General features: G+C 40.6%; 1 protein-coding gene across 1 annotated transcript in view; it reads left to right on the top strand.

The window, feature by feature from the left end:
• The first annotated feature begins 2,831 nt into the window (after nucleotides 1–2,831).
• The window catches only part of ascc3 (activating signal cointegrator 1 complex subunit 3), a 323,589-nt gene continuing 301,454 nt past the window's right edge, over nucleotides 2,832–24,966 (top strand). Inside the window, 3 exon segments of the mRNA XM_055163753.1 lie at nucleotides 2,832–2,930; nucleotides 5,932–6,073; nucleotides 17,236–17,374. Coding sequence (XP_055019728.1) covers nucleotides 5,981–6,073; nucleotides 17,236–17,374 — 232 coding nt within the window. The 5' untranslated portion in view covers nucleotides 2,832–2,930; nucleotides 5,932–5,980.

Genomic DNA, 24,966 nt, shown 5'->3' with positions numbered 1-24,966 from the left:
CGGGCATGTCCCACCGGGAGGAGGCCCCGGGGAAGACCCAGGACACGCTGGAGGGACTACGTCTCTCGGCTGGCCTGGGAACACCTCGGGGTCCCCCCGGAGGAGCTGGAGGACGTGTCTGGGGTGAAGGAAGTCTGTGAGTCCCTGCTTAGACTGTTGCCCCCGCGACCCGGCCCCGGATAAGCGGAAGAAAATGGATGGATGGATGGAAAATTATGCATTTGACGAGTTTTGTATCTATGGATCTCTTCATTGGTTTTAAAATAAAATGTGAAATGTTCGGGGATCGTTGTTGAATTGTAAAGAATTTTATACATAAAAATACAAATCTGATAAATATTAATCTCATAAATATTAAGAATGTTACGTTTGGTGAATAAATGAGCAGATGATGTCTAACTAACTAACAGAAACTGTAAACAAGCAGGTGTGTTAGTTTCAGTTATTTAGCTCCTCCCTGCAGATATAAGGAAGTGTCCACCAGCGTCTGACCAGAACTGAAGAACAAGCTTGGATGAGCTGCAAAACTGAATTTTTTCTCTTCGCCAATACTGCATCAACAAATTTAGAATCACAATATGTCGACGCTTCAGTATTTTTGCACATCCTCATTTTTATCATTATTAAAGACTTGAGTTTCCTGTAGTCTGTTACATAAAGTGAGCTCACCCAAAGAAAATACATCTCTATTTTTATATTTAGCCAAACGCCTGTATAACTCTTAAACCCTTTTTTCTTTCGCTGCTGCATGTCTCACTCTGCCTTTGCCGGTGGTAAAGTCATCCCCTGCTTTCCCACAGCGGATATATTTTTGTTATGAAATCAGCAATGACAAGTCCGCTCCGATAAACTCACATAGATAAAGCTCAAAACTACACACGTCCTTTAGGCCCGTCGGCCCGGTGCGTAGCTTTAAATGCGGGTTTGCTCCTTTCACAGGCCAACAATCGTGAATCATTGTCTCTCCGTGTAATGCTCCAGACGCACCGGTGTCTCTGCAGGCGTAGCAAGAGTTCAGCGCGCTCCACTCATGCATACCATTCAGCGAGCGTCCATGGACCAGACCTGGGAGGACCAATGCGCTGTGTGTAGGTGATGTGTGAATTACAATGAGGATGAATCACTAAATAAAGGTGAGCTCCAGGCTAGACATGAGCTGGCGGTGAAATAAAAGACAATTGACCTCTGTGTTAGTAATAAAGCCAAACATGACTAATAGCAATAAAATTTACCTAATGAGAAGTAAAGTAAAGGCCAAAAGCTCCAAAAGTACATCTATTTCTTTTTTAAAATCATCATATTGTGACCTTTTCTTTTTAAAATGGCGATATTATGCCATTTTCTTATTGGTTTCTCTTCAAAAACAGACCTGGAGTTGTGTTTTGTTTCATTCACACATGTTTAACACACAAATCTCTGTTCCACCATGTGATGTCATGTGGTAATGAGTGCACCACTTCACACTCACTAGAATAATTTTGATGATTTCAGCCCTAGAATTGCCAGTCACTACTGAACTAAAGGTAAAATGTTGCTGTTAACTTGAAAACGACAGCTTCATGACAAGGTGGAACAGAGCGTTTTGAGCTTTGGAGATGAAATATGTGTGAATGAAACAAAACACAACTCCAGGTTTCTTAGGCTATGTTTACACGATGACAGTCTGAACAGAAGACACAAAAGTTGCGTTGTGTCTTCTCTTTTTATTCTGCATTTGGACAAGTGTCGTCAGGAGGAAATCTCCTGTATGCAGTGACACAAAAGTGTGTGGGATTCGATTGTGGTGATGTATGTGACGTAAACGTGTATGTGATCTGACCAGAGTTTTGCGTCTTGGGCAGTGTAGACGGAAACGTTATGGCAGAGCGTATTCAACTTTTCCACTCAGGAGGGTGGTTTCAGATTTTTGTGTTTTTAAGCCCCAAAAACGCTGTCACCGTCTAAATGAAAGGCACTTCCAATAAAATATTTTATATGTGTCCACACAAAAGTTCTCATGTAAACAGGCCCTTAAAGCGCATCAGATGATGAAGGGTAAACGTCACTTCCGGTTAATGATTTTCTATGGCAAAATATCTGTGGAAATGTATTGTGTATTTTCAGCCAGCTTTATGAATCTGTCCCATCACCAAAACAACTAGGTTGGTTAAAATAATAATAATAATAATAATAATAATAATAATAATAATAGCCTGCAATGTCTAAAAACAAATGGTTGATGAAGTCTTTGAAGAGTAATCATCATATTTATAGATATATTGCACTTTTGAACCTCCCCTTGTCACTCAAAGCAATTATTTAATATTACATAATATCATATTATATCAAGGAACCATCAACCCACACAGTCATACACCATAGTACACACACACACACACTGGACAATAGGGGGATAAAGTGTGTTGCTCGAGGACACAATGGCAGATTAAACTGAAATCCTTTGGTTTAGTGGGCAAAAATTCTTTAAACTGAGCTACTGTATATTACTAATTTGTATTTTTCTAACCTCTAATATGCGTTTTTAAATGGAATAGTCATAATATAAATGCAATTAATAATAAAGATGTTTAAGTTAGTTTAAGTTTTTATTTCTGTAAAACAAAATACCATTTCATAATTTATATTTTAACAACGTAAAACACAATAATAATATAATTAATTTCAGCTTAAACGTTTCGTAATTTTTTTTTTTTTTTTTTTTTTTCTGGGTCCAGGACCGTGATGTGGCTGTGTCATGCCGGTTCCTCTGATTGACGTAGTTTCCTCTCTGCTTATGGACGTTGTAGTCCTTCGCTCAATCCGCTCCCGTTGTTTTTTTGCGACGGAGAACTACACTACCCACAATCCACCGCGCTCTGATAAACTTCTGTTGATATGCCGACTGGGAGCTGCATGCGCCTGTCAGTGCACTGTACGCAGCGTTTTGACAGGTAATTCAAGAGATATAAACTCTTTATCGTGATTTAACACAACATCCACTATTCGCAGCCCCGTGTTAAACTATTTCGTCTTGATAAACATGAAGAAATCCGTAGTTAATGTAGCAAACATAACGGGATGCTATGTAATGAGCTAACAACTAGCATCCACAAGTTTCGCTTTCCTGAGCATCAAGTGCATCAGTGTTACAAAATCCAACAAGAATACGAAACACACGCACTTTAATCTGCATAAACTCAACATTTCGCGTATGGAACTGTTTGATAATCACGTATAAAGCGTCAAAAAGTGTAATACGGGCTTAATATGCAACTGTTTACAAATATAAATCGCATCATTAAACAAAAAGGCCGTTTCTAATTATAATTTATAGCTTTACAAAACATAATGACACTGATTTCTTACCCGTTCGTAATTATATTTAAGCATTGTTAATTGTTCTGTTGTTTTTTATCAATTTCCAAAGCAATAACAAAACTTCAAATACGTAGGTTAACAATTATAAAACACATTATTGAGTAATAAATCTACAGTTTGTACAAGACTGGACTTTAAACCCATAAAACAGAACATTTTTATACATGAGGGTTAAAATGAGTGTTTGATCTATGTTGTAATATCGTTTCCTCATCACAAACAGACGTGGAGTTTTGTTTTTTTTCTTCTTTCGCTCAGGTTTAACACACAAACCCTGCGCATTTAACAATGAATTGTACAAGAAATTCTCTGTTTTGTGTGAGACCATGTGCATAGGTTGCGAGGTGAGAGTAGCTCAATGTCGAGGCCCCACCTCTCACCCCCGGTAAGGTGTCTGGGTTTTCACAAACGGAAATATGGTCACTAGGGATGGGCATGATTAATCGATTAATCGATAATTGATCATTAAGAATTTCATTGATTACGTTAATTTTAATGGACAAACCGAATGTAGGTTGCTGTGCGTGACCAAACAGGGGTCTGTACATGTAGCTCTCTGTGCATCAGAAGGAGCGAGACACAAAAAATCGGTCAGTCTGCAACGTACCGAAGCACAAATGCGTATTTAACGATGACCTGTACAAGAAATTCCACACTTTCCGTTGCGTTCGGGACAAGTGTGAGTCCATGTGCACAGTGTATAAAGCAGCACATATGTTTCTGTGTCCAGTGGGAAAAAGTTTTTCCAGGTGAGAGTCGCGCAATGTGGATGACGAGGCCCCACCTCCCTCCCCCCGTACGGTGTCCTGGTTTTGACAAACACAAATCTGGTCACACTAACCTGTATTCCACTGAGTCGTGTCTGACAGAAATTGACCGCATCAGCGACACAAGAGCTGTAGTTTTATCTTCTCTTAGTTTATGCAAATTAGTGATGCGGTTTTAAGTTTTGTTTCTGTGAGAGTTGTGCAAAACTGAATTAAACACATTATAATGTCAAACGGGCTGATGTGGCTCTAGAGTCGTTACGGTTTATATGTCGTAAAGTTGAATTTATTTATGCAGATTAGTCGTGCAGATAGTAATAATAATAATGATCATTTTAATATAAAAACGTTAATGATTAATCGATAATCAATGGTTAATTCTTTCGACGATCGAGTAAGAAAATTTCATCGAATGCCCATCCCTAATGGTCACCCTAGTATATATTTTTTTGCCTGTGTCATGTCCTGTGCTGCTGATCTTGCACCGGTTTTGTCTTCCTCTAATCAACTTCGGTCTCTACTATTGGTTGGTGTGTTTTACTTAAAGGCCACGCCCATGTTCTGTTTTTAACTAAGCCCTGATGAAGACTAGTTTGGTCAAAACATGTTGGCCTTGGCCATTTAAATAAAGGCCTTTTAACTATATTTTTCCTCGTGCAATTTTTACGTCTTTGGAGTGCCTGGAGTCCGTTATGTTTTAAGCTACACCTTTGTTGCTTGTTTAGAGGAAGAAAACTCATTTATGCTGCAAATTTGATATTTTCACTGTTTTGATGATTAAAATGTTTGTGTTTCATATGAACTTTGCACAAAAAGTGGTTTAACAAAGACTTTTAGTATCACAGACATGATTTAGCCTTTATTTTTTATTGAACCGTATCGAATCGAATTGATAGATGATATATTGAATCATATCGAATCTTAAACTCACTGCATCGGAATGTGTATCATATCGTGGCCTATGTATCATATCGGCAACTTCTGAATGATAACCAGCCCTAATCGTATTGTTTAATGTATTGATATCGTGGGCTGCTGTATCAATATATATCGCCAAGAGTGTTTTTTGGTCTATTTTACTCAATTATTTTGTTACAGCCACAGTTTTGTTGCTTGTTTAGAGGAAGGAAAATCATTTATGCTTTCAAATTTGACATTTTCACCGTTTTGATGATTAAAATGTTTGTGTTTCATATGAACTTTGCACAAAAAGTCGTTTAACAAAGACTTTTAGTATCACAGACATGATGTAGCCTTTATTTTCTATTGAACCGTATCGAATCAATTTGAAATAGTTCGTATTGAATCGAAAGTGCACTGTATTGAGATATGTATCGTATCGGCAACTTCTTAATGATACCCAGCTCTAGTCATGTGATAATACAGGAAGCGCTCCAGCTCCTCTGTGTTTTTAAACTCCTTACATCGTCACTAGAGTCATTATGAGGATTTCTCCCCTGGAACTGCCAGTCTATTAAACAAAAGCTAAAAGGAGCTGTTAATCTGAAAACTACTGCTTGATGACATCAGAAGGTGGAACAGAGCTTTGGAAATGTAGACAGACTAATAAAAAAGGATTACTCAAATATGTGTGAATGAAACAAAACACAACTCCAGCTCTGTTTTTGAGGAGGTAACGACGTTCTAACATGATTTAAAGCTCACGAGAGTCAATTTTGCGTAATAGAACCTTCAGTAAACAGTTAAAGTGGACATTTTTTTAAATTTCGAAGTAGAAAAGGTGCGTTCTCACTCTTTTTGGGATATAACTGAATGACTTGTCTTTACGTTTATTTGTATCTCACAGTGTGGTGTAGTGCCGGTCCTCCTTGTGTGAGCAGTTGAGTGGGAGAAGGATGGTTCCTCCTCCTCGTCTCACTGGAGCCCTCAGGTCCTTCTCTGGACTCTGTAAAAAGGAGGATCCCTCAGAAAAGCCTGTCGACCTCAAGGTAAACCTGAAAATATTCTGGAAATGCAAAATGTATAGTGTAATGTGCTAAGATATGACAATGATTCGTGATACATTTATTGTGCTATAGAGTTGTTGTCTCATTTGGACATCTGTTTTAGTCCTGTTCTAGTCCTGTTTCAGTCCAGGTTTAGTCCTGTTTTAGTCCTGCTTTATCCCTGTTTTAGTCCAGCTTTAGTCTTGGTTTTGTCCTGTTTTAGTCCTGTTTTAGCCCAGGTGTAGTGCTGGGGTCCTGCTTTAGTCCTGTTCTAGTCCTGCTTTAGGCCTGTTTTAGTCCTGTTCTAGTCCTGCTTTAGGCCTGTTTTAGTCCTGTTTTTGTCCTGCTTTAGTCCTGTTATAGTTCTGCTTTAGTCCTGTTTTAATCCAGGTGTTGTTCTGCTTTAGTCCTGTTTAATCCTGGTTTAGTTCTGTTTTAATCCAGGTGTTGTCCTGGTTTAGACCTGTTTTAGTCCAGGTTTAGTCCTGTTTTAGTCCAGGTTTAGTCCTGGTTTAGTCCAGGTGTAGTCCAGATTTAATCCTGCTTTAGTCCTGTTTTAATCCAGGTGTTGTCCAGGCTTACTCCTGTTTTAGTCCTGTTTTAGTCCTGTTTTAGTCCTGTTTTAGTCCTGGTTTAGTCCTGGTTTAGTCCAGGCGTAGTCCTGCTTTAGCCCAAGTTTAGTCCGGTTTTAGTCCTGCTTTAGTCCTGTTTTAATCCAGGTGTTGTCCTGGTTTAGTCCTGGTTCAGTCCTGCTTTAGTCCTGCTTTACTCCTACTTTAGTCCTGTTTTAGTCCAGGTTTAATCCTGCTTTAGTCCTGTTTTAGTCCTGTTTTAGTCCTGGTTTAGTCCAGGTTTAGTCCTGTTTTAGTCCTGTTTTAGTCCTGGTTTAGTCCAGGTTTAGTCCTGGTTTAGTCCTGGTTTAGTCCTGGTTTAGTCTTGGTTCAGCACAAATCATTTTGCAGCATTCACATAAGTAAAGACACTTGAGAATTAGAATATTCTGGTCTATTTTAAAAAGGAGAATCCCTCAGAAAAGCCTGTCGATCTCAAGGTAAACCTGAAAATATTGTGGAAATGTATGTAAAATACTTAAAAAAAAAAAAAAACTCTTGGCAACATCGAAACTCTAAATCACAGTCGCATTAATTGGTCCACAATACAGACGTTCATGTTACTGCCACATGATTCTGCTAAATATTCATCACAGTTTGTTTTTAAATTGTATTCTATATTTGTAAAAAGGCCAATATGAATTCTTATGGTGATATTTTCTGTAGCAGTATATAACAGCCAGGTCCCGTCATCTGTGCAGCGTCCGTAGGAAATCAGCCGTCAGTCTGCAGGACCAGCATTCATCAGCTACGTACACATCATTTACTTTGATGTGGCAGCGCAAAAACTCGACTGTGGCACAAATGAAGGTTCTCGCGTCTGTTGGGCTAAACAAAACTGCTCCATTCTTTGCAAATGACAGAAAAGGTGCGCAACATCTAAAAGCCCACAGCTCTTTTGTATTACGAGGTTTCAGATGAGATCACATTCGCGGGATTCTTTAGGCCGATAAAAGGCGGATTTTCATTGTAATTCTGTGAGTTCTCGGGTCTCGTCGCTAATAGAAATGATCAGGTTCAGTGTGCGGGTTCACCTTTTAGATATTGTATAGCAAAGTACAACGTAATCAATAAGAAACTCTGCCTCTTGACCCCATCTGCCCACATTCTTGAATCTTGAAAACAAGGCCTGTAGCGATCGTCAATGAATCAGTTAATTACGCGGTTTAACGAGCTCAATAACTTTTCCGGCCGCGATAATTTCTATTTGCGTGCTTGTTTGTTTTCCTCGTCTCTCTCTTTCGCTCTCTATCAAAGAGTCTGAATGTCAAAAGGCTTCTGTCGCTCTCTTGACTCCTCTCTCCAACGTCTCAGCATAGACCATTTGTTTATCGACACAATGCACGTCATTTTGTTCGTATTAATCCGCTCTGCAGGATCATATTTCGCTATTTTGTCCATCAGAAAGTCATAATCACAATATAGAAACTGGCTCTTTGCTTAGCCCACTTTTTTATACAGGGATTATCTTTATGAGATCCGCATGTCTCCTGCAGAAAGAGCCGCTGTCCGGTCTGGTATCATGTCGGTGTTTTGTGGGATTTCAGTGGATTTCGGGCTCTCTCGGGGGCGAGTTGTTTCTGTCGGGTATAAGTGTATGAAACGTATCCCACTCACTCGTGTTGATTTAGCGTCATGATTTGTTTTGTCACATGGCATGAACTCTTTTGGTTTGGTTGTTTTGTTTAAAGCACAGTTTCGACTACTCACAAACGGTCTTCCTCAGAGTGGTCACGTGATGTTGCTGTGACGCGTCGTATACCGATTTTTCCGGGCTAATAGACGCGCTCTTAAGCGTCTAACCCCATCAAAAAACAGCGGCGCGCCCCACAATCCAGAGCGCCCTATACACTAATCCACTCGGGTGTCCCAGCACAACTTCAGTAATCTACAAAACCGCACCACCCACAGAACATGCAAACACACACGGAGCAGACAGCGACCACACGGCGAAAAACACCCACAGACACACTCATCGCTCGACACCGACGAGGAACGGAACGGAGGAACGAACCGAAAAAGCGAGTGCAATGTGCCGCTTCTAGACACGACTGAACAACTGAGTCACTGCGAACACGCCGACAATCCAGCGGTCCCAGACAGCACCCTCCCTACACGCCACAACTGAACAAAGCCCAGAGTCACCGTGAACGCCACAAACAAACAAAACCACTGACCCATCCAACTGTTGTGTTTCGTTTACCGTCCGGTGCGGTTTATTTGTGAAAAAAAGTTTGAAAATAGACCATTTAATGACAGTGCGCCTTATAATCCAGAGCATCTAATAGCCCGGAAAATACGGTAAATCAGCTGACCGACTCTTCACAGCAACATCACGTGACCACTCTGAAGAAGACTGTTAGTTAGTAGTCGAAACTGTCAGGTATGAAAACAAACTTGGTCTGTAAAAAGAACCTAATGACACATGAAGCTGCAGTGTTCGTTAATGCTTTAAACAAAACAACCAAACCAAAACAATTCATCGCCATGTAACAAAACAAGTCACAATGTCAAATCAACACGAGTGAGTGGGATACATCTCAATGGCCACATGCGTCTAGTGCAGGTGAGAAGAAATGGCTCAAACCAAAGCAGCTGACATACACCTATACCAGAGCGACACAACTATCCCCCGAGAGAGCCGAAATCCGCTGAAACCCGCTGAAATCTGCTGAAATCTGCTGAAATCTGCTGAAATCCCACAAGACACCGACACGATACCAGACAGGACAGCGGCTCTTTCTGCAGGAGACATGCGCATCTCATAACAATAATCCCTGTTTAAAAAAGTGGACTAAGCGAGGAGCCAGTTTCTATATTATAAATATGATTTTCTGATGGACAAAATAGCGAAATATGATCCCGTAGAGCGGATTAATACGAACACTTCAAGACCAAAATGACGAGTCTCACAGCAGCAGCCACAGAGAGACGAGCCACAATATTCTAATGTAAATCAATTAATAAAATTACTTTTAAGGGCAATTTTGTTACAGAGCTTTAATAATCAATTTTATTCATTGTTTTGGTTGTGTTTGGTTCAACAATGGTTTATTCAAGTGCATTTTTTTTCACAAGTTCTTGCTGTAAACCAGACACATTAGGCTGTTCTTATGTTAACAAGTCTTTTATTTTATTTAGGTCTATTGTTTTTGGTTGTCTTGCAGTTCCTGTGTTAAATGTTCTTTAGAAAGTAAAGTTTATTGATCTTAAAGGGTGTATTTGCATTTTTATTCCATGGTCATTGTATTAGTTGAAAATGGTCTCAAAATGTCAATATTATCGTTTGTAACAATAATTTCTTGGTCAATTAATCGTCCAGGAAAATCTGTTATCTACTGAAAACCACTAATTGTTCAGTCGTTGTGATCGTTTTACTTGAAGGTTTGTGATTTAGTCCCAGCTCCATCCACTGCCTACTGTTGTCGCATCCTTGAGCAAGACACCTCCTCTACCTTGTCTAATATTAATGGTTCGTGTGAGTTATGTGTGAGTGATTACAGAGGCTGTTGGTAGAGGCTGGCCGGCCTCCACATTTCTGTCAGTCATAAAAGTGGCTTAGCACCAGCGAGTGTAGAGACTGAATGAATAATAAAATGTAAAGCGACTTTTGAGTGTCCATAAAATCGCCTTTTAAAATCGCTGGTTGTAAAAGTTGGATACTTGGGTTAGGCTCAATTTTCCCTCAAACTAATAAAAAAAACAGTATAAGGCGTGGGCGATATATGTGAAAAAATGAATCATGTTTTTTTATTTCTCATATTGACTGAGCTTTATTTTCAATTAGATTTTTTTTTTCTTTTTGAAATCGAAATAAAAAAAAGCTTTCAGTACTTGATTTCTGTGAACAAGGCAGACAGTGCAGTGCAGTTTAACCCCAAGAATTGCAAATTTTTTTCCACCAAAGCCCAAACTTTTCTCTGAAACATTACTCACGGACAATTGTAGACCTCTTGATTAATGTTCAAACTCAATTTTGATACTAAGGAATAGATTCAATACTCAATACCAATTCCAATACCATCATGATAATTAAAAAATAGAAAAACAAAACAGCTTTCCCAATAGAATGTGATTTTCAATATTAAATCGCAGTGCTTTCTTTTATATTACCACCTGGTTTAATATCTGTCTGTAATCCCTCTGTAATTCAGGTGGGTTTATACTAGTCTATTTGCTCTTATACTTGTTTTGATACAGCTCAAGATCATTCTCAAGCGATTCAGGAAAGGTTCATTTCTGACCTGCTGATGTGGCTTTTTTTTAATTATCAATACATGCTCAAATTAGTGTCGATACTAGTTTTAAAAGTCCAATGATGTTCATTTGGTTTTTTTGATAATTTATGGTATTTTTTCAGACCAAGAGTGTGTTTTTCATACCGGACAGTTTCGACTGCTCACTGCGGTCTTCCTCAGAGTGGCCACGTGATGTTGCTGTGACGTGTCCGCTCAACTGATTTATACAGAGTAGTGATGGGCATTCGATGAAATTTTCTTAATCGATCGTCGAAAGAATTAACGATTGATTATCGATTAATCATTAACGTTTTTATATTAAAATGATCATCATTATTATTACTATCTGCACTACTAATCTGCATCATAAATTCAACTTTACGACATATAAACCGTAACGACTCTAGAGCCACATCAGCCCGTTTGACATTATAATGTTTTTAATTCAGTTTTGCGCAACTCTCACAGAAACGAAACTTAAAACCGCATCACTAATTTGCATAAACTCAGCGAAGATAAAACTACAGCTCTTGTGTCACTGATGCGGTTCAATTTCTGTCAGATTAAAAGACATGACTCAGGTGAATACAGGTTAGTGTGAACATATTTACGTTTGTCAAAACCAGGACACCGTACGGGGGGAGGGAGGTGGGGACTCGTCATCGACATTACGCGACTCTCACCTGGTAAAGCTTTTTCCCACTGGACACAGAAACATGTTCCTGCTTTGTACACTGTGCACATGGACTCACACTTGTCCCGAACACAACGGAAAGCGTGGAATTTCTTGTACAAATCATCATTAAATACGCATTTGTGCTTCGGTACGCAGCAGACTGACCGAATGTTTGTGTTTGCTCGCTCCTTCTGAGTGCAGAGAGACGCATGTACGGACACCTGTTTGGTCACGCTACGCACAGCAACCTACATTCGGTTTGTCGATTAAAATGAACGTAATCGATGAAATTCTTAATGATCAATTATCGATTAATCAATTAATCATGCCCATCCCTAATACAGAGGGCAACTAACATCGTCGCTGGATTAAAGAGGCAACTGAAATACGGAAACGTGCCCATGAAACTATAAACCGGGAAGAGGGGGAGTTTTTACTCTCACAAACCTGGGATACTTGTCCTGAGGAAGTCGAACTGCAGATGGCGCTGTCATCCTGCCTCAACCGGTAGGAAGACAGCACCAAAACCAGTAGGGCTGAACGATTTTAAGAAAAAATTTAATTGCGTTTTTTTTTTTTTTTTTTTCAATATCATTTCGATTTCATCCACGATTTTAGTTTTAGCACATGAACATTTGCAAACATCACAGAAACTTACATCATACCAGAGTCCTGCACCGACGATTTGACACTGGACCGTAAAGCCTAGTTTACTGTCCAGCATCAAATCTGACTCTCTGCCTCACGATGCAGAGCGTCTATGGCCACCTGAACCTCCTATGCAGTCAAAATGATGCAGACAACAGAGGAAGCAACTCAAGGGCTGTGATTGGTCCTCTCTGCATACATTTCCTGGAGTACATACATTCCCTGTGCTCCGCTTTCTTTTGTTTCAATATACATTGAGTAATAATGTGTTTAATTCAGCTTTGCACACATTTGCTTACATTTTACATGAACGAAACTCAAAACCACATGCCTCATTTGCATAAACTATAAGTGCTGAAAAAAACAGCTCACTTTTTGTGCCCTGTTGCCCTGGTTCAGCTTCTGTCGGACTGAAGGACACGTGTTCTTTCTGTGACAGAGGATGTGCTGATGATGGTGAGTCTGTTCTGTGCGTCTATCGTGTTCGAGACGGTTCAGGTTAAAATTTACAAGAACGCCAGGTTTAAATCGTTGCCTCCTCGCATTGTGGCAGTGAATTACTTTGTGGTGCATTGACCTCGACGCAGATCCATAAATCCAGAAATTGGGCTTCAGGAGCACTCCAAAAAAATCTGCCAAAATCGTGTCGTCTGAGATCATGATTTTCGGTCCAAAACGATAGATCGTTCAGTCTTATGTCACAGTAACATCACGTGACCACTCTGAGGAAGACCTCAGGGAGAAGTCGAAACAGGCATGAAAACGAACTCTTCGTCTGAAAAAATAACTTAATAACATAGTTTTAACATCGATTAGTATCTGACTTTTGATACTTTTGACAACCCTCACTACTACATGAACTGCACAGCCCTACTCGGAGGTGATGTAATTTGAATACCTCATGCTTACCAGGCATAGATGGACTCGTGTATGTTTTGATGTATTTAGATAAAAATCCAACTGTTTTTAGAGGCAAAACAAGCTATTTATATTTCACAAACTACTCTGAGCAGCTATACGCATGTTATTTTTATCACTGTAAGGTTTAAATTCTGTTTCATTACGGCTCAGTGTCTCTGATGTTATAAAGCGGAGAGGTATTTTGAGTGTAGATTTTTAGCTTTTTTACCTGGCTCCGCTCCAGCAAAACTCTCTAAGCCTCAGAAATGTGACTTCAGGGAAACGGGCCAGCTGCAGCGGTCCAGATTATCTCTGAGCTCGGGTGGAAATGCTCAGTTTTAAAGGAGACACAGAGGTGCTGATTGTAATAAAACCTGGATCTTAATACACGGCTGACCACTGAGACCTGCCCTGGTTTAATACTGCGCTGGAGCAAAGGGAAGAGCTCCCGTCTGTTTAAAAGTTATATAAATGAGAAATGGATGAACTTAAGCAGAGTCATGCCAGTGGTTTGAAGAGTAGAAATACTGCATTTATTCTTATGCGGCAAATTAAAGAGTAGGTTAAGAGTGTCATTGTGTTAAACTGTATAATCTTCAGAGGATTGTCTAGAGAAATCTTGATTAAAAAATGTTCCAATCTTATGTGACGTCCAAGACAAGACCAAGACTTTTAAAGATCGAGACCGAGACAAGAGCAAGACCACGGCCCATTGATACCAAATCGAGACCAGCTTTGTCATTTCCTACATTTATTTGTATTTTACAGTCATTTTGGCACATATGTTTTTAAAAATCTATCCCCATGTGATCTGATTAATGTTTATTTAAACTTAAAATTAGCCAAGCAAACTGTACTGCACTGAAACAATCTGTGCCCCTTTTTGGGACCCTGACCGACAGTTTGAGAACCTCTTCTTTAATCCCACTTACACTGGCACTTTACAGAAAACAACTTTATACTAAAGAAAGTTTTTTTTTTGTTTTTTGTTTTTCAAGTTCATAACGTTTGCAGTTACAGTATCGTACTGGCTTTGCACTGATATTTTAGCCTGATTCATCAGCTGGTTTCACTTCTTGGAAACCGTCTGACCTCGAAGCATTAGGATTCGTTTGCTTGATGGTATGCGGGTACTTTTTAAAATTTAACCAATTGCTGCTATTTAGCCGTGACCTTTGTAATGCGCTGCTATTGGGCCTAACTGGTATATTAAGCTTTTCCCAAATCCCATAAGAAGAAGGGCAATAACGTCTTTCTCCTTGAGAAAATTCACCAAACATTCTTTTTGTTCCTGCTTTAAATCCTCGATCTTGGGAATCATGGACAACACAGAATGTATGGCTCTTCGCTGATTGGCTGGTGCCCGGACTTGCACTTCGGGGTTTTTTGCGAACCGTCTAGTGTATTCTTTTTCTTGGCCCTTAGACTTCCAGGTGAATTGGCCCAAATTACCTTGCATCAATAAAAATATTTTTTTACTGAAAGTTTTTTGAAAATCTGTCTTGATAAAGCAAATATTTCATATTTAGTGTGTGGTTTTAAGGATCTTAGCCTGAATAAAGTCTGATGGCTCATTCTAACATGTTAAACGTGCAGACATTTCAATTATTCACTGTACTGAGCACCAGTCTACGACCCTCGATCAGCCCTCTGCTTCATCTGTGTTTAGATTTGTGGCCCTTGATGAAAAACGTTTGGACACCCCTGCTCTACGCATTTACCGGTCGTAATGAAATATGATGTCAGACCTCAAGTCCAAATGTGCTCAAGCCCGAGACAAGACCAAGAAAATATAAAGGCCGGTCTAGAAACCAAGACCGGTCTCGAGTACTACGACACTAGTATCATGCTCAGATAAGTTTGAGTACTCAAACCAATCAATCCACCAACGAGATACCTGTATTTTCAAAAGGAGAAAGCAGAAAGCTGCATCTGTTTACTGCTTTTGGATAATTCTAGCGCTAAATCCCAGAGCAGGATAAATTCTGACTGCGGATGCTAAAAACCTGACAGAAAAGTGCTAACACAGACTTTGTTTATGATGCGTAATTAGCCATTTGCTCCGTGGATGATGGCGTTTTTACAGGACATTTATACACTCACCCTCCCCTCAGGCCATGTATCTACTGGATTACATTTTTAAAAGTGTATCAGAACAACCCTAATGATGAGAAACAATTGGATTTTTGAGTAAAAGTTGTTCAGCTGCACATTTAGAAAGGTGAATATTTACATTTACAGGCTCTTATCAACAGAATTTCTTGCATTAACCAGCTGACATGGAGTAAATATAGTAAATAATTCGCATACAGATATCCCTAGAAAGTGCTTACAGTTGTGCAAAGTACTTTTTTCTTTTATTTCTTTATAATCTTAGACTCTTCCTATTGTTTTATTCCGTTTTTGCTGACGTAAAGGCGGGAAAGGCTGTACTCTTCTGCTCTGTTACGGTTTATTGTGGTTGCGTCTGGAGACTCAATCATTTCCACTCAGACACTGCAATCTGTTACACGTCTTTGCACACGGCCCACAGCGTCCTGAATCTTTCATACGTAAGAGACCGTAGCGATGTCTTTCTTGTGCACTGTACAATCATTTACTTAGTCCACTCCCTCAATCTGAGCCGTGAGTGCTTTCTCTTCACGCCAACAACTTCTACGGCTGGTTTGGGCTTTTTTTTCAACCCCAAAATGCGCACAACAGGTCAAATCTTCCAGCTAAGATAATCCTAACCAGCACGAGCTCAGGATCTGGAGTGTCTGGGTGCTGTTCTGACAGAGTAACCCAGATTATGAAACAATGGGGCATATACAGAGGTCAAACTTCTCCTCTTTTATATTTTGTCTGTTTTACTCTTGACATACAAGAGTAAACCTGAAGTCCTTTTCTCACTGTGTCTCTTTATTGTCTGATTATGTGGACAGGTATTAATGTCCTTGGTGTTTACATTTATTCAACAGCATGGTTTAAAGTAAGTTAAGAATATGATTTAAATTGAGGCAAGGCAAGTACTGTATTTTTTGGACTTTAAATTGCACCAGCCAAAAAAATGCGTAATGAAGATGCTTTTTTTGGAGAATTTATTTTATAAAATCAGTGACCAGGAACCGACATTTCATCTTAAAAGGCAAGTTTTAGTAATAACGGTAGAAGTAGAACAATCCCCTTCTTTCTTCCCCTCCCCACACTCTCTCCTTTGAGAACAACAGGCTGAGCAGGCGTCTGCTATGTTACCGTAACATATTCACAGCTATTCAGAGCATAAACAATATGACATAACAAGTTTACCAAACTCTCCATCTCACTCCAAATCTCTAAATCCTTTCAATTCTTTATCCTCGGTGTCACTTCTGAGCAACTCCCATAGCACTATAATAAATTATTAGAGATACATGGCAACTCAGCGACCTCCGGAGGTAAACAGAGCGCCGCCTCGTCTGCTGCGTAGCTGTCGTCAGACTCAGCATCAGTTCCAGTTAGAATTTTTCCGGCCTTTCTGAATCCCGACAGGATGGTTTTGGTGTCACTGAAGTCCAGGCTTTGTCCATTTATCCAGTGACTTCCAGGAAAGTTTCATGGTGCACACTCCCGGTTGCCGTGGAGCTCTGTTCTCCATCCTCACTTTCCACCAGTCCCTCACAAGTTTCTCACTCACTCCAAATTTTCTTTCTGCTGTTTTATTGCTGTTTTTGGCTGAATATTTCACTACTTGCAGCAGGACAGAGGCTTTTTCTACAGGACACGTGCATTAGAGCGAAGTGACAGTGGTACAATAGTAGCAGATACTGGCACACGAGCCTAGAGCCTCTCACGGCTGTTAGTGTGAACATTTTCATATACAAGTCACACTCACACTGTGAGTATAAGTTGCAGGAAACACCCAAACCATGAAAAAAACTGTGACTTAGAGTCTGAAAAATACCATAGTAACAGTGTTTAAGTTGGGATCATTCTCTAGGAAAAGAATGCAAGTCAGTGTAATGTCCTTAAGAAACATGGACACACAACATGAGTGCTGTTGTGTGTGATTTCTTGATGTACAGGGACTTTCTAAAGATTATTTGTCATTGTGAATCTTTTCTCTGTTTGTAGGCGAAGCGTCTGAAACGACAGGAGCTGTTTGCCAAAGAGGGCCTGACGTGGCAGAAAATCATCAACTTCTGCAGTGAACATCAGGAGCAGAACCTGAACCAGGAGCTCAGGACGATCCTCCAGGCCGCCAAGCAGATCGGTAACTACCTCCTCTTTAAACCAGGAGAGGACCACATAACGACAAAACTCCTGTGGTCACGAGGGCTGGAATCTATCTCAAAATAAAAGCAATAATATAAATGTTGTTTTGAAGTTAAGATGATTCAAGATTTGAACGCTGAGCCTTTCCCTTTTAATCCGCTCTTACGATTTTATCTATTTATTCATCATTTAAAGATTTATGTTGGATTGACAAACTGGATATTTTCAAAAAAATACAAAATTTTTGTCACTATCGCCCACCCCTACAGAGTCAGATGTCATGTTTATTATCATTTAGAAACATATGACACATTATTATTTATTGTACCAACAACAGTTTGCGTTTACAGAAGAGTTGAGTGGGATTATCCTGCTTTTGGGCTCAATTATTATAGTTCATTGGGATATTTTCTGAAGCGATATTACAATTTGTGACAGGCAGGTATGTCCTTGGCCTAAGGAATAAACTTTTAACCTCTATTGTCATAACTTTTCCCGTCTTAAATGTCAGCTGTAGCTTTTGGAATTTCAACAACATATTACAGTATGAAAAAAAATGGTCAGTGACATCTGGGGCTATATAATCCTTTCGCTGTTTAGTCGATTAATCGATCAGCGGTGCCTTAGTCAATCGAGATTTGTATTAGTCAACTTTATTTTTTATTTATTTTTTATAATTGATAATAGGGCTGTGTATCATTCAGAAGTTGCTGATACGATACATACTTCAGTACAGTGAACTTACGATTTGATACGATTCAATACAGTATATTTCAATTCGATTCGATACTGTTTAATAAAAAATTAAGGCTAAATCATGGCTGTGATACTAAAAGTTTTTGTTAAATCACTCCTTGTGCCAAGTTAATATGAAATACATCCATTTTAATCCTCAAAACAGTGAAAATGTCAAATGTGTCGCATAAACCTTCCTCTGAACAAAAAAAACTGTTGGGCTGTCAACAAAATAATTGAGTAAAAATACACTTTTGTACACTTTTGGGGACTCGTCATCGACATTGAGCGACTCTCACCTGGCAAAGCTTTTTAAAGTTTTCGGTGTCCTGGTGAACTTTTTCCCACTGGACACTGAAACATATGTTCCTGCTTTGTACACTGTGCACATGGACTCACACTTGTCACGAACGCAACGGAAAGTGTGGAATTTCTTGTACAAGTCATCGTTAAATACACATTTGTGCTTCGGTACGTTGCAGACTGACCGACTGTTTGTGTCTCGCTCCTTCTGCAGAGAGCTACAAGTACCCCTGTTTGACCCCTGTTTGTCCCTGGACACGGACGTTTGGTCACACTACGCTACGCACAGCAACCTACATTCGGTTTGTCGATTAAAATGAACGTAATCGATGAAATTCTTAACGATCGACTAATCATGCCCATCCCTAGCAATAACTAAAAAAAACAATGAGCCACGAGTGTGTTCAGCTGTTATATCAAAAGCCAAAGGTCGACACTTTCATGAATCAAAAGTTTAGAATACATTTTGGTCAACAGTAAACTGGAAAAAACTGGAAAAAGTGTGTTGTTCTAAAACTTTTACTGTTAGTTTATTTGCGTTCCTCTTTACTGAAATCTCTTACACGAAGCACACGAGGACAGTTCTGACTCCTCCTGTGCCTCTGCCGCTCACTCATTAGAAAGAACGGACTAATACTGTTTACCGTGCGTCGTCGTTTCTTTGTTGAGGCGCGGATGCCGCCCTCGGCCCCGAGACTGCAGCTCTAATAAGAAAGCACTTACGAGGACGCTTCGACCACGATGAAACACGCCATTTACGCTCAAACACAAACTGGAGCCACTGCGCCCAAAACATTTTAATTGGTTTAAATCCTTTTCATCTGTTTCTCCTCTCCACAACCTTACCTTTCTCTCTCTCTCTATCACTTCCCTCCTCTCATCCTATGTAATTGTTTTTCACTCTCTTTCTCCCTCTCGAGCCTCCTCTCCTCTCTTCTCTCTCTGTCCCTCCATAACCTTCTCTTTCCTTTATCTCCCTCCCTCTTTTCCTATGTCATTCTCCTCTCTCTTAGCTGGAAGGATCCAGCTATCTCTCCTTTTGCCTCTCTCGTCTCCTCTCTCCTTTCTCTGACCCTTCGTAACCTTCTCTCCTTTCTCTCTCTCTTTCTTAGGTCATTGTCCTCCTCTCTCTTCCTTTCTCCTCTCCCCCTCTCCTTTCTCAATCTTCTCTCTCTCTATTCTTCCATAACCTTCTCTCCTTTCCCTCCCCTTTCTCTCTCTCTCTCTCTCTCTCCCTTCCTCCCTCTTCTTACGTCATTGTCCTCCTCTCTTCTCTTCTTCTCTCTTCCTTTCTCCTCCCCCTTTCTCACTCACCTTTCTCTAACCCTTCTCTTCCCTCTTTTCTTATGTCACTGTCCTCCTCTCTCCTCTCTTCTCCCCCCTCCTTTCTCAGTCTTCTCTCTATTCCTCCATAACCTTCACTCTTTTCTCTCTCTCTCTTTCTCCCTCTCTTTTTATGTCATTGTCCTCTTTTCCTTTCTCCTCTCCCCCTCTTCTTTTTCAGTCTTCTCTCTCTCTATTCCTCCAAAACCCTCTTTCCTTTCTCTCAGTTTTCCTCCCTCTCTTCTTATGTCATTGTCCTCCTCTCTCTTCTCCTCTCTTCCTTTCTCCTCTCCCCTTCTCCTTTCTCACTCCCCTTTCTCTAACACTTCATATCCTTCTCTTTTTCTCTCTCCTTTCCCTCCCTTTTCTCTCTCTCTTCCTCCCTCTTTTCTTATGTCATTGTCCTCCTCTCTCTTCCTTTCTCTTCTCTCCTTCTCCTTTCTCAATGTTCTCTCTCTATTCCTCCGTAACCCTCTTTTCTTTCTCTCCTTCCCCTTTCTTTCTCTCTGTTCTTCCCTCTTTTCTTATGTCATTTTCCTCCTGTCTCTTCTCTTCTCTCATCCTTTCTTCTCTCCCCCTCGCCTTTCTCACTCCGTTTTCTCTAACCCTTCATAACTTTCTCGCCTTTCTCTCTCTTTTCCTCCCTTTCTTCTTAGGTCATTGTTCTCCTCTCTCTTCCCTTTCCTTTCTTTCCCCTCTCCCTCTCTCCTTTCTCAATCTCCTCTCTCTGTTTCTCCATAACCTTCTCTCCTCTCTCTCCTTCTCTTCCTCCCTCTCATCTCATGTCATTGTCCTCCTCTCTTCTCTTCTTCTCTCTTCCTTTCTCCTCTCCCCTTCTCCTTTCTCAGTCCTTCTCTAACCCTCCATAATCTTCTCTCCTTTCTCTCTCCTTTCTCTCTCTCTTTCTCCACCTTTTCTTATGTCATTGTCCTCTCTCTTCTCTTCTTTTCTTTTCTCTTCTCCCCTTCTCCTTTCTCAATCTTCTCTCTCTATTCCTTCATAACCCTCTCTCCTTTCTCTCTTCTTTCCCTCTCCTTCTTTCTCTCTTTCTCCATCTTTTCTTATGTCATTGTCCTCTCTCTTCTCTTCTCTTCTCTTCTCTTCTCCTTTCTCAATCTTCTCTCTCTATTCCTTCATAACCCTCTCTCCTTTCTCTCTGTCCCCCTTTTCTCTCTCTCTTTCTTCCTCTCTTCTAATGTCATTGTCCTCCTCTCTCTTCTCTTCTTCTCTTCCTTTCTCCTCTAACCCTTCATAACTTTCTCTCCTTTCTCTCTCTCTTTCCCCCTACCTTTTTTATGTCATTGTTCTCCTCTCTCTTCTCTTCTTTTCTTTTCTCTTCTCCCCTTCTCCTTTCTCAATCTTCTCTCTCTATTCCTTCATAACCCTCTCTCCTTTCTCTCTTCTTTCCCTCTCCTTCTTTCTCTCTTTCTCCATCTTTCTTTATGTCATTGTCCTCTCTCTTCTTTTCTCTTCTCCCCTTCTCCTTTCTCAATCTTATCTCTCTATTCCTTCATAACCCTCTCTCCTTTCTCTCTGTCCCCCTTTTCTCTCTTTCTCTTTCTTCCTCTCTTCTAATGTCAGTGTCCTCCTCTCTCTCCTCTTCTTCTCTCCTTTCTCTCTCTCCCCCCCTTTCTTTTTATGTCATTGTTCTCCTCTCTCTTCTCCTCTTTCTTTCTCCTCTCCACTCTCTCCTTTTTCACTCCCCTTTCTCTATTCCTCCATAACCTTCTCTCCTTTCTCTCTCTCTTTCTCCCTCTCTGCTTATGCCATTGTCCTCTTGTCCCTTCTCCTCTCCTCTCTTCCTTTCTCTTCTCCCCTTCTCCTTTCTCATTCCTCTCCCTCTATTCCTCCGTAATCTTCTTTCCTTTCTCTCCCTCCCCTTTCTTTCTTTCTCTCTCTTTCTCCCTCTCTTCTTAGGTCATTGTCCTCCTTTCTTCTCTTCCTTTCTCCTCTCCCCTTCTCCTATCTCAGTCCGTTTTCTCTAACCCTTCATAACCTTCTCTCCTTCTTTCTCTCTCTTCTTATGTCATTGTCCTTCTCTTTTCTCCTCTTCTCTCTTCTCCTCTCCTCTTCTCTCTTCCTTTCTCCTCCCCCGCTCACCTTTCTCACTCCATTTTCTCTAATCCTTCATAACTTTCTCTCCTTTCTCTCTTTCTCCCTTTCTTCTTATGCCACTGTCCTCCTCTCTCTTTTCCTCTCCCTTTCTCCTTTCTCAATCCTCTCTCATTTCTCTCTCCTTTCTCTCCCCTTTCTCTCTCTTTTCCTCTCTCTTCTTATGTCATTGTCCTCCTCTCTCTTCCCTTCTATTCCTCTCTCCTCTCCCCCTCTCCTTTCCCAATCTTCTCTCTCTCTATTCCTCCATTACTTTTATTTCTCTCATTTCTCTCTCCTTTCCCTCCCCTTTCTCTCCTTCTCTTCCTCCCTCTCTCCTTATGTCACTGTCCTCCTCTCTCTTCTCCTCTCCCCCTCTCCTTTCTCAGTCCTTTCTCTTTATTCCTCCATAAACTTTCTCTCCTTTCTCTCCCCCTCCTCTCCATTTCTCCTTTCCCTCCATCCCTCTGAATCCACTTCTATCCTTTTCTCACTCCCCACTCTCTATGCCTTAATTTTTTTCTCTCCTTTTCTTTCTCTCTCGTTTTCTTTACCATTATCCTCCTGTCTCTTTCCCTCTGTGTTTCCCTCCCTCGCTGCCCTCTCGATCTCTCCATCCCTCTGCATCTTTCTTCCTTCTCTCCCCCCTCTCTTTTCATCTCTCGTTTTCTCTCTCTCTGCGCGCCATCTCCGTGACATTTTTCCTCTAATTGGACAATTACTTTGCATTTCTCGTTCTGGTTAGGCATGAATTGTTTGGATATTATTTAAATGAGTCGCGCTGACCTTATACACTGAGCTTATGCTTCGCTCGTAGCACTCGCCGGAACATCTGCCGTACGATAAATAGACCCGTCTCATTTAAAAAAAAAAAAAAAAAAAACAAGACCACGGCGATAACGGAAATAAGCTCATTTGCCACGCTCCTAATAATGACGCTAATTAAAACAACCACTAACATCGTATTTAATTGTATCTTAAATCCAGATATCCTTTCCGGTTTGATTTCAAGGCATAAACTCTCCCTCCTTTTCGCAATTACAGCGGTAACCCGGCATCAAAACATTGTTATCGCAGTGGGTATTACTAAGAAGTCTTCAAATGAACTGTCTGGCCTTTTATTTGGAGTAATATTAGCGTTAAGGCAGAAGGAGCAAAAAGGGAAGGAGCTTTGAGACCGGGGTCTGATGAGGTGACGGTAATTATACAGTAGACCAGGGGAGCCCGTGTCTGATCCTGCATATACTTTGATTTGGGATTTAATGAAAAGATTTAAGGACAATTTTTAGGCATATAGAAAGATTTTTTGACTCTTTTGGAAGATTTTGGAAGTAACTTGGACTAATTCGGCGCTTGTAGAAGAGCCACGTCTGACCACTGATGTGACCAACATACTGCAGCATTAGTTTTAGCTTTTGGAAACGTTAAAGGTTGTATGGAGGATTTTTTTTGTTTTCAAATTGTCAATGATAGCATTATAGAGGTGCAGTAGCCTTGTAATTATGATGACCAAAAAAAAGAGAATAAAAATTCATCAACTCTGGACGTGGTGGGGCTAAACATTTGCCAATAGATAACGACACTGCCTCGTTATCTGTGAGCTGACAGGCTGTCAATCAAACTCCCTACGTTTCTAGCGTAACTGACTTGCCTGCGCGCTGCCGTTACGTGGTTTACGTACGACTGTCACGCAGTCCACAGACGCAAGCCGCACAGACGCTGTTTACTCCACCAACGCAACAGTTCTTAGCGGCTTTTTTTTACCTATATCTTCCTCGCAGTTCGCACAAAGTTTGTTGCGAATGGCGACAAGAATCCAGGAGCAGTTCGCCGCAAAAGAAAGTCAGTTTTTGAGGTCGCTGAAAGAAGAAGACAAGGGGAAAAGCAGCGAAGCCAAACTAAGGTGATTCTTGAAGATTCATTCCAGCGATGGCGGCGACTGAAGCAGACGCAGGGTCTAAAGACTGACGCACTGGTCCACAAATTACTCCTGGACAGGAAACTTCTGCTTATTATGAAAACGTACTTTATTTCCAAGAGCTACACAAACGTTTTTCAGGACACGAAAGCGATATCCTATGTCTGAAAACGTAATTTTCAAGGCAAAGAAAGAGTCCGCTTGCTGCTGCGTGTTGTAGCTAAGTTCATTCGCACTGAATCTCCGCGCACTCTTCTCTGCACCCCTTTCCTGCTCCTGTCCCCGCTGCCCGATCCGCTCTTCCCCCTGCTCCTCACTTCTCGTCCGCGCACGAAATGTCCGCGCCCCCCCTCCCCCCGCTCCTCACTTCTCCGTCTTGCCTAACCAACACTGTAGTTAGTTGTTTACAAGTCATGTGCAGCGCACCGGCTGTAAACAAACCTGTTTCTGGCGCAAGTGAGGAGGCGGGAGGAGGCGTTTCTACGTAGGAGCTTTCTTCACGCATGCGCAACATTTGAAAAAGGACAAACAGTCGCTGGATTTCTCGTTCCTTGGAAAATCCTCTATACAACCTTTAAGAGAATTTACTGTTAAAGCTACTGCCTTTTTTTTTTTCTTACTCAGAATTATCGTAAATATGCAGTGTAACTACTAGGGGTGTAACGATATCCAAGTCTCACGATACGATACTGTCACGGTATGAGGCTCACGGTACGATATTTATTGTGATTTTTTGTAGAGATGTAACAATCACCAAAATATCGTGATATCGTATCATCAAAGTTCTCACAATAATATCGTGGATCATCACAATATATCGAATTACAAGTGTCTTTGCTTAAATAAAGAGTTATTTTTATTGATTTAAGTACAATTTTTAGGCATATAGAAAGATTTTTGACTCTTTTGAACATTTTGGACGTAATTTGGATTAATTTGGCGCTTGTAGAAGAGCCACGTCTGACCACTGACTTTTGGAAACTTTAAGAGAATTTACTATTAAAGCTATTTCCTTACTCAGTATTATCGTAAATATGCAGTGTAACTACTAGGAGTGTAACGATATCCAAGTCTCACGATACAATACTGTCATGGTATCGCGTCGTCAAAGTTCTCACAATAATATCGTGGGCCATCACAATATATCAAATTACAAGTCTCTTTGCTTAAATTAAGAGTTATGGTGCAGCAACAGCTAAAAAAACACAGACGGAACTACA

The sequence above is a fragment of the Boleophthalmus pectinirostris genome, unplaced genomic scaffold (assembly GCF_026225935.1).
Source record: "Boleophthalmus pectinirostris isolate CB_2022bp ecotype Guang Dong unplaced genomic scaffold, ASM2622593v1 HiC_scaffold_6, whole genome shotgun sequence".
Classification (NCBI taxonomy): Eukaryota; Metazoa; Chordata; class Actinopteri; order Gobiiformes; family Gobiidae; genus Boleophthalmus; species Boleophthalmus pectinirostris.
This window is presented reverse-complemented; position numbering and strand designations above follow the sequence as displayed.